General features: G+C 52.5%; 1 protein-coding gene across 1 annotated transcript; it reads left to right on the forward strand.

The window, feature by feature from the left end:
- The first annotated feature begins 1,045 nt into the window (after positions 1 to 1,045).
- On the forward strand, positions 1,046 to 12,227 carry Klk15 (kallikrein related peptidase 15). Its single transcript, XM_037210440.1, has 8 exons — positions 1,046 to 1,136; positions 1,603 to 1,752; positions 6,602 to 6,842; positions 7,906 to 7,964; positions 9,130 to 9,280; positions 9,881 to 10,164; positions 10,285 to 10,421; positions 11,851 to 12,227. The coding sequence occupies exons 1-8, from the start codon at positions 1,046 to 1,048 to the stop codon at positions 12,004 to 12,006; spliced, it is 1,269 nt and encodes a 422-aa protein (XP_037066335.1). The 3' UTR covers positions 12,007 to 12,227.
- The last annotated feature ends 1,993 nt before the right edge of the window (positions 12,228 to 14,220 follow it).

Here is a 14,220-nt window from a genome sequence, read left to right on the forward strand (position 1 = left end):
CCAGAAGGGCTGGTAGCCAAAACGGCTGAGGTTATAAAAGGAAGAGCAGCTGGGGAAGGGTAAGCCAGCCGGAAGGACCCTGCCACAGGTGGGGACTGGGAGATGCTGGGAGACCTGGCAGCCAGCATCAGCTTCGATGTGTTAGGCCGCTCAGTTAGCATGTGTCACGGGTCTGAGACCCAGCGGTAAGGACAGCAGATGCACGACAGGGGGAGAAACGAGTCAGGGTCCTGGAGACACCGGGGAAGCGGGTATCGGGAAGCAGGTGCTGAAAGGTAGGATGAGATGGACTGAGCCGTGGGGGCTGACCAAAGAAACACTCCTCAAGCGATGAAAGGGAAAGAGAGGACGGGAAGAGAGGGGGGAAACGGAAGGGTGAGAAGGAGGAGGAGGAAGAGGAAGAGGAGAAGGACAGAGAGAAGGGGAAGAGACGGAGGTGGGAAAGGAGATGTGTGAAGAAGACCAGGAGATGGAGGCGGTGGGGTGAAGAGGAGAGAAGGAAGAAGAGCAGGCACACGGGGGGCCGGGGAGGAGGAAGAACACACCCAGCCTGAGGCCCAAGGACTTCTGGGTCAGCCAAGACTCCCAAGAGGATGGTTGCGTCCAGCCTGGGGCAGGCAGGACACGCAGATGACGTCACCGCTAGGGGGCGGGCCAGACACACTCCCAAAGCCCACACCCCAGACTGCACTTGGCAGGGCGTGAGAGCGCCTAGGTTGTCGTTCTTTTGTGTGTCTTAGAGCCAAGGTCAGTACCTGCCTGGGCAGGCTCACAGCAGCATGTGTCATGGTGGAAAGCTTAGTTCAAGCCGCCCCCCTCCAGGAGCCCTCAGTATAACCCCAGAGAGCCCCCTTACCCATCCCCACACCCACACCCCGCCACCAACCAGGGTGCTCCAAGACCAGAGGAGGCTGGAGGCTGGGAATAGGAAAACTAGACTCTCCTTCCCCGGTCTTCTGCATAACCTTCGCCCTCATCTGAGATTCAATCTCTCCATGAGGAGGGAAGCCCAGGAGCCACCTCACAGGACTACAAAGAGGACGCGATGATCCGCGGACAGCACTGGGTGGCAGCCCGCGTCCCACAGAAGTGCCCAGCTGAAGCTCGTCTCAGCGTGAGGCTAGACAACGCTGAGTGTGAGTGTGGCAAGGAGACAAGCGGAACGGGAGACTTCTAGACTAGCTGAGCCTGGGGGTCCAGGGTGTCTGCAGGTTTGAAGCTCTAGGGTTCCAGGTTGCCTGGAGGCCTGTGATTCCAGACAGTTCTAACACCTTGGATTCCAGGGTTTCTGAGGACGTAGGCAGACAGAATGTCCTAGAATCTGAAACACAATTTCTAAGGATAGCTGTGTCCAGTAGCTCTAGAGGGGCTGAACCAGCCATGCAGGTTTGTCCCATAAAGTCAACAGCTTCCCAGACCTAGGGAGGGACGGAACTTGTAACTGAAGCCATGCTTGGCTGTGTGACCACAGCTCAGTCCCTCCAGCTTGAGGGGCCTTCTCATTATCGAGGTGTTAGGTAATTGCTCAAGTCCCTCTGGGGGTTTGAGACACCAGGAGCCACAGATACCATAAACCTTGGGCCATCTCTGTGATGGTTCCAGCCTACAGATGCAGTCTGGAGGCCAAGCTCCGGATCCCACAGGACTACAAAGAGGACGCAATGGTCTGCGGACAGCACTGGGTGGCAGCCTGGGTCCCACAGCAGTGCCCAGCTGAAGCTCGTCTCGGTGTGAGGCTAGACAACGCTGAGTGTGAGTGTGGCACATTAACCTGGGAATCCAGCACCGAGACACCGATGCCTAGCTGAACACTGAGCGCATGCTCCACAGCCAACACTAGCAATCCAGAACCAGAAGTCAGGCTGTCTTGAGTCCAGACGTTTTGTTTGTTTGGCTGGATAGCCCAGGCTACCTCAAACCTCCATCTTCCTGTCTCTACCTCCTAAGGGCTGAGATTGTAGTATACAGACATGTGACACTGGTATTGGTGAAATTAAGGCCACTCCACATAGTTAAAAGGGAGGTTTATTTTGAGGGGTAACTTACAAGTGAATGGATAGTTTACAGGGTCCAGCAGTGTTCTCTGCAGAACTCTGCTCGGTCTACCTCCAGCGTCCAGGGTCCAGGAACCAAGAGGGCCAGCGCATCCGGATCTCGGGTCTTCAGGATCCTCTCTTGGCCCTGCCTTGTAGGCGTGACAGTTACTGAAGCCTCATTGGGGGTAGTACTTCCAGGTCAAAGCTGGAATGGCTACCCACTACACACTGGGTCTGGCTCAATGCAGGCTCTGTTCTTTGTTTTGTTTTTGCTGCTGATGTTGTTTGAAAGCAAGCCTTGGGTATCCCAGGCTAGCCTCAAGATCACTGTGTAGACAAGCATATCCTGAACCTGATCCTCCTGCCTCAGGCCCCCAAAGGCTGGGATTGGAGGCGTGCACTACTCTATATGGTTTGTGTGGTACTAGGGATGGAATCAGGGACAAGAGGAGGAGGAGATGGAGGCGACACCAGAAGAAAGAAACAATAAGGAGCACAAGCCTGGGACCTCAAAAGTCATTCACAGTTCCGAGCCCAATATACAGATGACTCCAGGCATGGGACATCAACCTTCAAAGGTGAACTCTCTAGGGTAGGGACACAGCTCAGTGAATGAAGTGCTTGTCATGCAACCCTGGGGACCCGAGTTCAATACTCAGAACCTACGTAAAATCCAGCTTGAGCTTGTAATCCAGATGGGCACAGGTGGGTCTCGGGAGCTGGCTGCCTAGCCAGCCTAGGTCCATCGAGAAGCTGCAAGTCCAACTGAGAGAGTCTGCTCAGAACACAAGGTGGCGGGGCTGGAGAGAGAGCTCGGCAGTTGAGAACATAGTCTGCCCTTCTAGAGAACCTAAGCCTGGTTCCCATCACCCATGTCAGGTCGCAACCAACACAACCTCCTGGGAATCTGAGGCCCTGGCCTCCATGGGCATCTGCACTGGTGCCCAAGCTCACATGTGCAAGCACACACATAATAAAAAACAAAAACAAATAAGGTGGACAGTGACTTAGGAAGACACCACAGTTGATGCACATGCGCACGTGTGTGCACATTTAATATATTTGAATGACTAAAAATAAAAGTAATTAAATTTCACACTGTAGACTCGAGGTCATGACGACCAAATTCGAGACCTCCCCATTCTGTAAGCTAAGATGAACCCAGATCCAAGTTCCAAGGTGGCATGGTGGCATACACCTGTCGTCCCAGCCTTTGGGAGGCTGAGGCAGAAGGATCTCAAGTTCAAACTCAGATCAGTCTGAGCTGCTTGGCAAGACCCTGTGTCAAAACAACAAAACAGAATCAAAGCTCAACACTCTCTCCCAGGCCCAAGCAGCATGACTTTAGAACCCAGCTTCCACCCCACACCCAGAATCCCAGGCTCTGCATTGCACAGTTCTTCTGTGCTTGTCCTCTCGTCCCCTCCCTTGAGGAACTGCCCCTGGGTGGAATTCCTCCTCACAGACTCAGACAATGGCTTCAGACTAATAAACGCTCATTAGACCGACCTGGTCTGGCATCGCACCTGCACCAGGGCGTCCAGCCTGTAAACCTGACCCTCCACTGCCTCTCGCTCTGCTCTGCCCAACCCCACCCCAGACCCAGGCTGGGCCAGGAGCTTATAAATGCAGGCTTTCGGGCATCTGCTCCCCTTCTGGCATCCCAGCTGCTCTGGATGTCACTGGAGGACCTGGAGGGGGTGAGATCTTTGAGAAAGAGCTTGGGAAAGTGGGTAGGGGTGGAGAGGGGACCCTGAAAGTGCCTTGGGCTCCAGGAGGCACAGACTACCCTGGAGGGCCAGTTGTCAAGGGCATTGGGTCTTCTGTGTCCTTTTTCTGTAGCTTCAAGTTGAATCTGAACCAAGAAAATGTCTCGAAGCTTCTAGAAAGAGCTTGGGCTGAAGGGGGAGGAAGGGATGGGGTGACTTGGGAGGACGTCCCTGAGAACACTTGTCATGGAGCCAAGGACATGGTCAGCAGTTATCACGGGTCAAATCAGTTCAGAACAACGTCCCTGAGGTGTCCCCAGTGCCAGGTCCCAGGTTGAACAGAGCTGGGGACAGGAAAGTCTGACCTGAACTCCATCTTCCTCGAGGATGAGGAGTGGGAGCAGGCAAGTCTCAGTCTCTGCAGTCAGTGCTACCATGCAGGGACGGGGTGGACACCACAGGATCTTAATGACACCCCTCTGCCTAACAGTGTCTTAGAAGAGTCAGGCTGGGCTGAAAGAGTAAATAGCAAGATGAAAGATGTAAAGGACTTGAATTCGCTCCCCCAAACTTCCTGAGGTCTCTCTACGGGCCAGATCCTAACACTGGGTGGGCCCTGGGGACCCAGGGCCAGTCAGGTGGGGTCTGCTCCAAAGGAGTTCTCAGTCTGATGAGGAGACACCACAGAGAGTCAGGGGAGGGGTCAGAGAAGGTCCAGGGGGAATAAGCTGAGCAAAGTCAGGGTGTAAAACTGCAGAACCAAAGTCCCGCTCTGCCTGTACCTAGGAAGGTCCCAGAAACCCAACTGGACAGGCTGGAAGGGGAGGAGGCATTTCTGTCCTTCAAAGTACTGCTGGGAATGTGGGGCTTTATTCGGGGGCTCTCAGAAGTCCATGGGAGGCTGAGACCAGGAGAGAGGAGCCCGCAGCTCTTGTGTGGAAAGACCCTGTGGAAGCCAGGTGTGGTAGTGAATACCTGTCATTCAGCACTTGAGAGGCTAAGACATGAGAGTGGAGAGTTCAAGACCAGCATAGGAAACTTAGTGAGACCCTGTCTCAAAATGAATAGTGAAAAAAGGAGGTGAGGATGTGGCTTAGTGATGTGCATTCCTAGAATCCACCAGTGAGGGTCAAGAGGCATGGCTCAGTGCAGTTAGCCAGCATAGGTCAGGCTCTGGTATCCAAGGGGAAGGAGAGAGGAGAGGAAGAAGGGGGGAGGGAGGAGGGGAGCTTAGCTCTCTAGGGCTTTGTGTACAGGACAGACTACAGGAATACTAGACTTAAGGGGACCCAAGAGTCCCCATGGGAACCTGGATGGAGTCCTGCTCCGGGGCCATGGGGATGAGAGAGACCCAGGGTGCTATAGAACGATGCTGGGGTCTGCCAGTGCTGAAAGGAACAGAGGACCCTCCAGAGATAGGAACCAGGAAGGAGCACGGGTGGAGGCTGCGGGAGATGGCAGGCAGGGCAGTAAAGGTAGGTTTCTTAGTCTAGCATAGTGCCCTACCCCCGCCATCTCAGCAGTTAAGAGGCTGAGGCCAAAGGACCACGAGTTTGAGGTAAACCTGGGATATACAGAAGAAAGTGTGTCATATACAGGGATGCATTTCTGTCTGCAGGGATGGTGACAGGGACAGACGGATCCAGCCTCACCCCAATCTTTGTCATCCTCCCCGCCACCAGATCTCCAAGCCCAGGACCCTCCTCCACAATGTGGCTTCTCCTTGCTTTCATCTTGCTGGTGTCTGCAGGTGAGGGACACCAAAGTTGGGTACTGGTCTGATGAAATGGGGTGCCCCTTTCCCCAGAGTGTCTGAAACCTGGGACCTGCTAGCCCATACTTCACCCAGAGACCCCTTTATGATCCTATCTGGACCCCACCTGAGCCACCTGCTAAATGTCCCTGAACCCTCAGCCATGAGTCGCCAGAAGTTCTGGAGGTGCTGAGCCACCTGAATCCTTGAACTTGACTTCCAAGACCATTCCTTACCGCTGTGTAGCCTTGGGGAAACCCTTTTACCTCTCTGGGCCTCAAGTGCTTCCTACCTGGGACAGTCACTGTGAAGTCCTAATCACATCATGTAGGTGATGTACAGGACAAGCAATCAGGCTGGTTGAGACACCAAGAGCACAGGATCTAGGTTTGAATCCCGTGGCCGCCCATTCCTCAACCCTGCAACTCAGGTTTCCCAGCCATGGGATGGAGGCAACTGTCCTCCATAAAAATTCAACGTGGTGCTCCATGAAGTGTGTGAGTATTCTGGAACAGTTTGGACACTCCAGGCAGGGCACATAGCATTTGCACATAATGACCACGTGAGGTAGAAGGCTTGGGGAGATCCCCAGTCCCCTCGTGAAAAGCCTGCAAAATCCCAGAGCTGGGAGGAGGAGATGGGGGTCTCTGGGCTTACTGCTGTCCAGTCCAGCCAATCTGTAAGCTCTACGTTCAGTGAGAAAACCTGTCCCCCCAAATAAGCTTGGGACTGGTGAGGTGGCGCAGACGGTAATGCCGTCAAGCGTGAGTGGTTGAGTTCAGGACCCACACGTGGAAGGAGAGAACCACCCTTGCCCTCGTTTACCAGTTGAAAGCAGGGATGACCACTAAACCAAGGTCACTCCTGGTGACAGGCCAACTCCAGACCAACCTCTGCCACTTCTTGTGGGAATTTCCAGTGTAACCTGATGCTTCCTGCCCTGGAGAAATGGGAGGGGGTGTCCATTAACGATCCCCTGCTCCCCACCTGACCTCTGCCCGGGGCTCTCAGCCCTCCCCCATGGCAGGCCAGCGTCCCCTTGGGCTCTCCCTGTGCTCTGCCCGCTGTTGCTGCACCCAGCTGGGGCCTCCGCCCTCCTCCAGCTGGGACTGGCCAGGTGCAGCCCGATGCCCAGCTGTTCAGCCAGTGCCCTCCTCGGCAGGGCGACCTCACCCTTCCTCTGCTAAGCCCCTCTTCTGCCACATCCGCATTCCCCTTGGCCCTGTTCCTGACCTTGGAGGACAGAGGGCAGAGTGTGGACATTGTCTTGGTTGTCACACAGCCCAGGAGTTGGGTGTCTGTCATGGTCTTGACCTTGGAGGAGTGGGACAACCACATCATTCAGTATAAGGAACTGTGGCCTCAAATGTCCCAATTATGTCATTACATGTGATGCCATCCTCCCTCTCTCTCTCTCCCCCCCTCCCCACTTTGTGTGTGTGTGTGTGTGTGTGTGTTTGTGTGTGTGTGTGTGTGTGTGTGTCCAGAAGCATGAGCCAGGTCCCCCCTTTCCAAGAGTGACCTTAAACATTAGAGATCCTATTTTCTCTGTCTCTCCTGCTAGTATCTTTGACCTTGAAATCTCAGCTCTGTATCTGGCGGCTCTGAATGTGGTCTAGGTTAGCGGGCACTGTTCATGTCTGAGTATTCACCCTGTAGATGGGTGTCTGGGTCTCTGAGTTCTACAGAATGGCTTGTGTGTAAGCACATCTTTACATTGTGTACACATGCATGTGGATGCCCAGGTCAGTATCAGCTCACTCATCAGGCACTGTCTGCCTTGTTTTATTATTTTATGTGTAGGAGTGTTTTGTCTCCAGTCCCACTTTGGTTTTTTACACAGACTTTGTCAATGGCCAAATGCTCACTGATTAGGCCATGCTGGCCGGCCAGAGAGCTCCAGGATCCAGCTGACTTCAGGCACTGGAGTAATAAGCATGCACCACCACGCCTGACTTTTTACCTGGATGCTAAGGATTAAACATGGGTCCTTGGGCTCCCAAGGCAAGGACTTACCAACTGAGTCATGTCCCAGCCTTTAAACTGTATTTTTGCTGTTAGCTGTTGTAACTAGGTCTGTGCAGATGTCTGCCATGCTTTGGCCTTACCTGTGTCACCTACCTGAACATCCACGTGGACACCCACGTTCGTTTAAAGTAACAAATGCACATGACTATAATCCCAGAACCTGAAGACTTAAGAGAGAAGGCTGCCATGAGTTCAGACCAGCCTGGTTACATTGTAAGTTTCAAGCCAGGCTGTGCAACTGAGTGAGGTCCTACCTCAAAACACGGAAGAAATAAATCAATTGTGTTACAAGAAGTTACAATGTACCAGGTACAATTCATACACGGGCACACACAAAGGCACCCATAGAGCCCGCTTACCTTCATGGCCATCCCCACAGTTTTACAGCTGAGAAGAACAAGCACCAAGAGATCAGCGTCTGCCTGGGGAGAGGGCTCGGTCAGTAAGCTGCTTCCTTGAGGACCCGAGTCTGACCCTAGAACCTGTGTCACAGCCGTGTGTGTAAGGCGGCACTGGAAGGGGGGGGATCAGTGGGTTCCTCAGGCTCACTGGCCAGCAGGCCTGGCAAAGTCAGGGAGCCCCGGGTTCAGTGAGAGTAATCCAGTCTCAGTAATCAAGGCGTTCATGCCTGAAGAAAGACACTGGAGACTGTCCTCTGGCCCACATGCACGTGTGTGCAGCCATGCATGCACAGACATGCAAACACAGGAGTCAACGCCTCATGGCAAGTACAGGCAGCAACTGTCACAACCAGAACACACGGCTCCAAGACAAGTGTGTGCGCATGCGTGCGTGTGCGAACGCGTGTATGCGTGTGTGCGCGCGTGCGCGCGTGTGCGTGTGTGTGTGTGTGTGTGTGTGTGTGTGTGTGTGTGTGTGTGTGAGAGAGAGAGGGGGGGATCTAGAATTAGTTAGCTGTGAGCCACCATGTTGGTGCTAAGATCTGAACCCAGGTCCTCTGCAAGAGTAGTATGAGCTCTTAACTACCGAGGCATCTCTCTGGCCCTCCATCTTGTCTTTCTTTTCTTTTCTTTGAGACAGAGTCTATCACAAACTAATCATCAAGCCCTGGGATCAACCTCTCTCCCCTCCCCCAACCCCAGCCCTGGGGTTACAGGCATGTGGGACCACACCTGGCTTTTTATGTGGGTGTTGGGGGTCCAAATACCCAAGGGGCTCTCCTCAGCCCTAAGCATAGATATATTTCCTTCCTTCCTTCCTTTCCTTCTTTCTTTCTTTCTTACTTTCTTTTTTATTTTTCTTTTTGAGACAGAGGTTCTCTGTGTAGCCCTGGCTGCTCTGGAATTCACTCTGTAAAACAGGCTGGCCTCGAACTCCATCGAGATCCATCTGCCCCTGCCTCAAGGAGTACTTTTCTTCTCTCTCTCTCTCTCTCTCTCTCTCTCTCTCTCTCTCTCTCTTCTTTTCTTTTTTAAAGAAGTGGTTTCTTAACGAACAAAGGGAGGGCCTGGGTGAAACCTATAGTGAAAATAGGGTAAGGCGGGGGGTGGGGGGGGGGGGGGGGTGGGGGGGGGTGGGGGGGGTGGATAGGGATGCTGAAAAAGGCGGGGCTCACGGAGAGATCCGCCCATGTCTCCCGCAGCTCAGGATGGTGACAAGGTGCTGAAAGGCGAGGAGTGTGCGCCTCATTCCCAGCCGTGGCAAGTGGCCCTCTACGAGCGTGGCCGTTTCAACTGTGGCGCTTTCCTAATCTCCCCACACTGGGTGTTGACTGCTGCCCACTGCCAAACCCGGTACAAAGGCAGGGGATGGGGGTCCTGCGGGGTGTGGCTGTGACTGGGGATGGCTGGGTTTGCGGTACATGGACTGTTGGGTACGTGGGGAAGTAACGCAAGTTCTTGGTTTCTGAGGACGGGGAGGCTGGAGGCTCAGGCCCTGGTGAGAAGGGGTGTGGATTCTGCCACCGTAGATTCCTAAAGGGGAAAGGAGGAGGCCCCATCTTTTGGGCCCCTGCTGAGAGAGGGGTCTAGTGAGTGAGAATTTTCTATTCTGAAGAAGGAAAGGCGCCAAACCTGGGACCGAGTTCCACGTGTGTACCTGACTTGGGACTCCTGGCTTTGTTTATCTGCTCGTTTTTTGAGAAAGTCTCACTGTGTAGACCAGGCTGGTTCAAAACTTAGAAAAATTCACCCGCCTCTGCCTCCCCACTGTTGGGGTTAAAGACATGTCCCACCACACCCTGCAACTCCAGGGCCATGGCTGGCACCACTGGTTTGAAGGACTTGAGAAAAGGAAGTGAGATTTTTAAGGTTCTCAACGGGTCAGAAAATGGCAGGTTGTCGACTCTTTGACCCCTTTGTCTGCTCCTTTCGGGTAACTACTCACCCGCCCAGTTTCATGCGAGTGCGCCTGGGCGAGCACAACCTTCGCAAGCGTGATGGTCCAGAGCAAGTGCGAGCCGTTTCTCAAATCATCCCACATCCCGGCTACCAGGCTCGCACCCACCTGCACGACATTATGTTGTTGCGACTTCTCCGGCCTGCCCGGCTCTCATCTCAGGTGCGCCCTGTGCCTCTGCCCACGCGTTGCCCCTTTGCCGGCGAGGGCTGTGTGGTGTCAGGCTGGGGCCTGCTCTCAGACAACAAGCCTGGAGCCACAGGGAGCCACAAGTCACCAGGTGCGTGGAAGGATGGCGCTGGATCTAGGAATTCCAGCAACGCTGTCCTCCAGGGTTCTTGGGTGGAGGGCACAGGGACCAAAGGGAGTGAATATATTCAAAGCCATCTGTCCTCCTCAGTGAGACTCCCGGATACATTGCATTGTGCCAACATCAGCATTATCTCCGTGGCATCTTGCAACAAGGACTACCCTGGTCGAGTGTTGCCCACCATGGTGTGTGCTGGTGTAGAGGGCGGCGGCACGGACTCCTGTGAGGTCAGAGCCAAGTGGGGACTTGGGGTAAACGTGAATAAGATGCATCCTAGCTTGCTTTTCTGTTGCTGTGATAAAATACTCTGACCAAAAGCAACTTGGGAGGAAAGAGTTTATTCAGCTCTCAAGCTCACAGTCCATCATTGAGGAAAGGCAGGGCGGGAACTCAAGTGTGAGCCTAAAGCAGAAACCACGGAAGAATGCTGCTTACTGGCTTGCTCACCTGCTCCTGTTGAGCTGGCTTTCTCTTTCTTCCGTTTCCCTTCCTTCCTTCCTTCCTTCCTTCCTTCCTTCCTTCCTTCCTTCCTTCCTTCCTTTCTTTCTTTTCCCTTCCTTCCTTTCTTTTTTTATGTGTATGAGTGTTTTGCCTGCATGTATATCTGTGCACCACATGTGTGTGGTGCACATGGAGACCAGAAGAGGGCCTTGGGATTAAAATTACAGACAATTGGGAACTGCCTTGTGGGTGCTGGGAATCAAAACTAGGTCCTATGCAAGAGCAGCCAGTGATCTTAATTGCTGAGCCATCTCTCCATGTCCTCAGCTCTATTTCTCATACAACCAAGGCCCTTTCCCTAAGGGGATGGTGCCACTCACAGTGAGCTGGATCCTCCCGTATTGAACAACAGTAAAGACAACTTCCCACAGACATGCTCTGGGCAACCTCTCAATTGAGACTCCTCAGATGATTCTAAGCTGTGTCACGTTAGAAGCTAATTAAGACAGAATAGAACAAGTAGGATATTGTTAGAATTTTCTTTGCTTTGGGCCAGAGATAATGTTAAGTTCAGGTATGGAATAGATTTCCAGGAGCAGTTAGAATCATAGTGAGATTGGAAATGGGGTGGATTATATGGTCTGGGAAGCTAAGAAGGGGAATGAGTTTGGTTTGACTCAGGACGGGAAGCGTGTTGGGGTTGGCAGGGGATGGCATGGGTTTGGGGGAGGGTGAAGAAGCTGTAAAGATTGGGATTGGGTTGTTTGGCGAGCACAGGTTTAGTTTGATTTTAGGTGTGTGGATTGGATGGAATCTGACTTGAACTTAGTGCTGTAGGGCGGGGGAGTAGGAGACAGAGCTGAACTCGGCGGGGGTGGGGGAGGTGAGCTCTCTTGGGTTGTGTTGAATCAGAGTAGGCTTAGATTGGCTTGGGGTGATACTGGAGTTTCCCAGGGTGAGGTTGGTTTGGGGTTTCACTGAGATGAAGAATAGTGGTTAGTTAGAACAAGGCTGACAGTGGGTTGGGGTTGTAACTCGGTTGGTAACGTCATAGCATGCACAAGGCCTGGCTTCCACCTCCAGCGCCATGTGTACCGGGCACGGCAAGGCACACCTGTCATCCCAGCACTTGGGAGGTTGAAGCAAGAGGGTGAGGTGTTCATCCTCTCTCCACATGGAATGAAATACTGAGGGAAACCTCCTTTTTCCCCACAGGGTGACTCTGGAGGACCCTTGGTCTGTAGCGGTGCCCTGCAGGGCATCGTATCCTGGGGTGATGTCCCCTGCGATACTACCACCAAGCCTGGCGTCTACACCAAAGTCTGCCGCTACATGGAGTGGATCCGGGAAAACATGAAAACAAGAAACTGACTCGTTGGTCCACCACCTAGGTCCCTCACTAACCACCTGGGACCCTGACCAAGAATTCCCCATAGCCGGCCAGCAGCCCCATTCCTACCGGAGACAGAGCCGAGTCCTCCTGCCCATTGACATACACCGTTAGCCAGGGCCCCACCCCTCCCGAGGTCACCTGCCTAACACCAAGAAAACAGTGTTTTCCCAACACTCTCGCGGCAGAAGCAGACAGATCTCTGAGCTTAAGGCCAGCCTGGTCTAAAACGTGAGTTCCAGGATAGCCAGAGCTACACAGAGAAATCCTGACTCGGGAAAAAGAAAAAGAAAAAAAAGAAAGAAAGAAAGAGAGAGAGAGAGTGAGAGAGTGAGCAAGAGAGAGGGAGAGGGAGGGAGGAAGGAAGGGAGGGAGGGAGGGAGGAAGGAGATAGTGTTGATCCAACTTTCTCTGTAGAGATGTGACTTTCTTTCTTTAGGGTATGATGGGAAATGGGTGGGGACTAGGATACAAAATCTACTCTTCCCTGTCACCTAGGGTCCCTTTCCCTGGGCTAGGGAACGTGGTTTCAGGTATGACTTTGCTCATTTGGATCAGATATGAATGTTGGATCAGGGGCCTGACCCCACTCATTCTTGATTTTACCATCTGTGAAATGGATCACCATAACACTTGTCTCCTAGGGTGTCTGCAAAGATTAAATGAGTCATTCATCTTAATGGATCAGAACAGTGTCTGCCACTTTGTCCACACTCGTGAACTGTACATCCCAGTGAGAGAACCCAATACACACTAGATTTCCAAGAGTCACCATTAGTTCTAGGCTTCCTGGCGACCAAGACAATGAGGCCAGCATTCTCTTTGCCTTGGCCACACTGATGACATACAGTACAGGCTGGTCAGCTGCCTTGCTGACTGTATCCAGGTCTCACGTTTGAAAACTCTGGCTTTACCATCAAGGCTATAGGAGTCCAGTTTCTGATTCTTTTCAGAGACCCCCAAAATGTGGTTCTTGGGGTCACTGAATGTTGAAGCCCTTGCTTTTGGTCATTGAAGCTGATAGATTCTTAGACTGAGTGAGGGGTTATCGTTGCAACTTCTGAGGATATTATTTTTATCTCACATATTTATTCATGGATGTTCAGAGATCGGAGAACATATTCTAAGAGCTGGCTTTCTTCTCCCACCATTGGGGTTGAATTCAAAAGCTGTCAGGCTTGGTAGTGACCATCTTGTCCACTGAGCCATCGCGCCAGCCTCAGAATATTTTCCTTTATTTATTTATTGATTCATGTCAGCCAAGGATGACCTTGAACTTCTGGTCCTCCTGCCTCCATACCCCACACGCTGGTTTTACAGGCATGCACCACCAGACCTGGTTTTACACTGCACTGTGGCTCGAACCCAGAGCCTCATGCATGCTAGGCAATCACCCCACCAACTGGCCTACGTTCCCAGTTCTGACCAACTCCCACACACACTTCTTTTGGAAGTTAGGGTCTCACAAAGCTCAGACTGACCTAGAACTAGCTCTGTAGCTGAGCTACCTTACACTCCTGATCCTCCTCCTGCCTCCACTTCCCAGACTTTGTGGTGATAATCTTGACTGGGGAAGGTCGTTAGTTCAAATCTTTGGGACTTTGAGGACATGACTTTGAGTACCCTTATCTAGGAAACAAGGAATAGAAAGGTCATTGAGACCCCAACACAGTTGGGGTGGGTGACACTCCCCTGGGATAACCTGAATTCTCATATTCTTGGATCAAAGGGTGATCAGACTATAGTAATGTGCAGTCTAACTTCTATTATTTTTATTTTATTTTATTTTATTGATTTGTTTTTGAAACAGCTCTCTATGTAGCCCTGGCTGCCCTGGAACTCACTCTGTAGACCAGGCTGGCCTCGAACTCACAGGGGTCCACCTGCCTCTGCCTCCCAAGTACTAGGATTAAAAGTGTACACCACCATGCCTGCTCCCAAACTTCTAACAAGAGCACTAAAATCAGTGATCTAGATTCCAAGTCTAAGAAGGTAAGAATCCTTACATTCTCAAAATCAGGATCTGTGCTTTCGAGGGGCTTGGGGCCCCCTGGCTACCACTGTACCAGGAATTTGTTTTAACTGCTGGTTTCTGAGGGCATGCTGGGTCCTGAGGTACAGGACCTTCCTTAGAGCTGTGTGGTGGGGGCCACCTGCTCCCCCACCCTCCTATTGCACCCCTTCATCACCACCAC

This window comes from Peromyscus leucopus, chromosome 1 (genome assembly GCF_004664715.2).
Source record: "Peromyscus leucopus breed LL Stock chromosome 1, UCI_PerLeu_2.1, whole genome shotgun sequence".
Taxonomy (NCBI): domain Eukaryota; kingdom Metazoa; phylum Chordata; class Mammalia; order Rodentia; family Cricetidae; genus Peromyscus; species Peromyscus leucopus.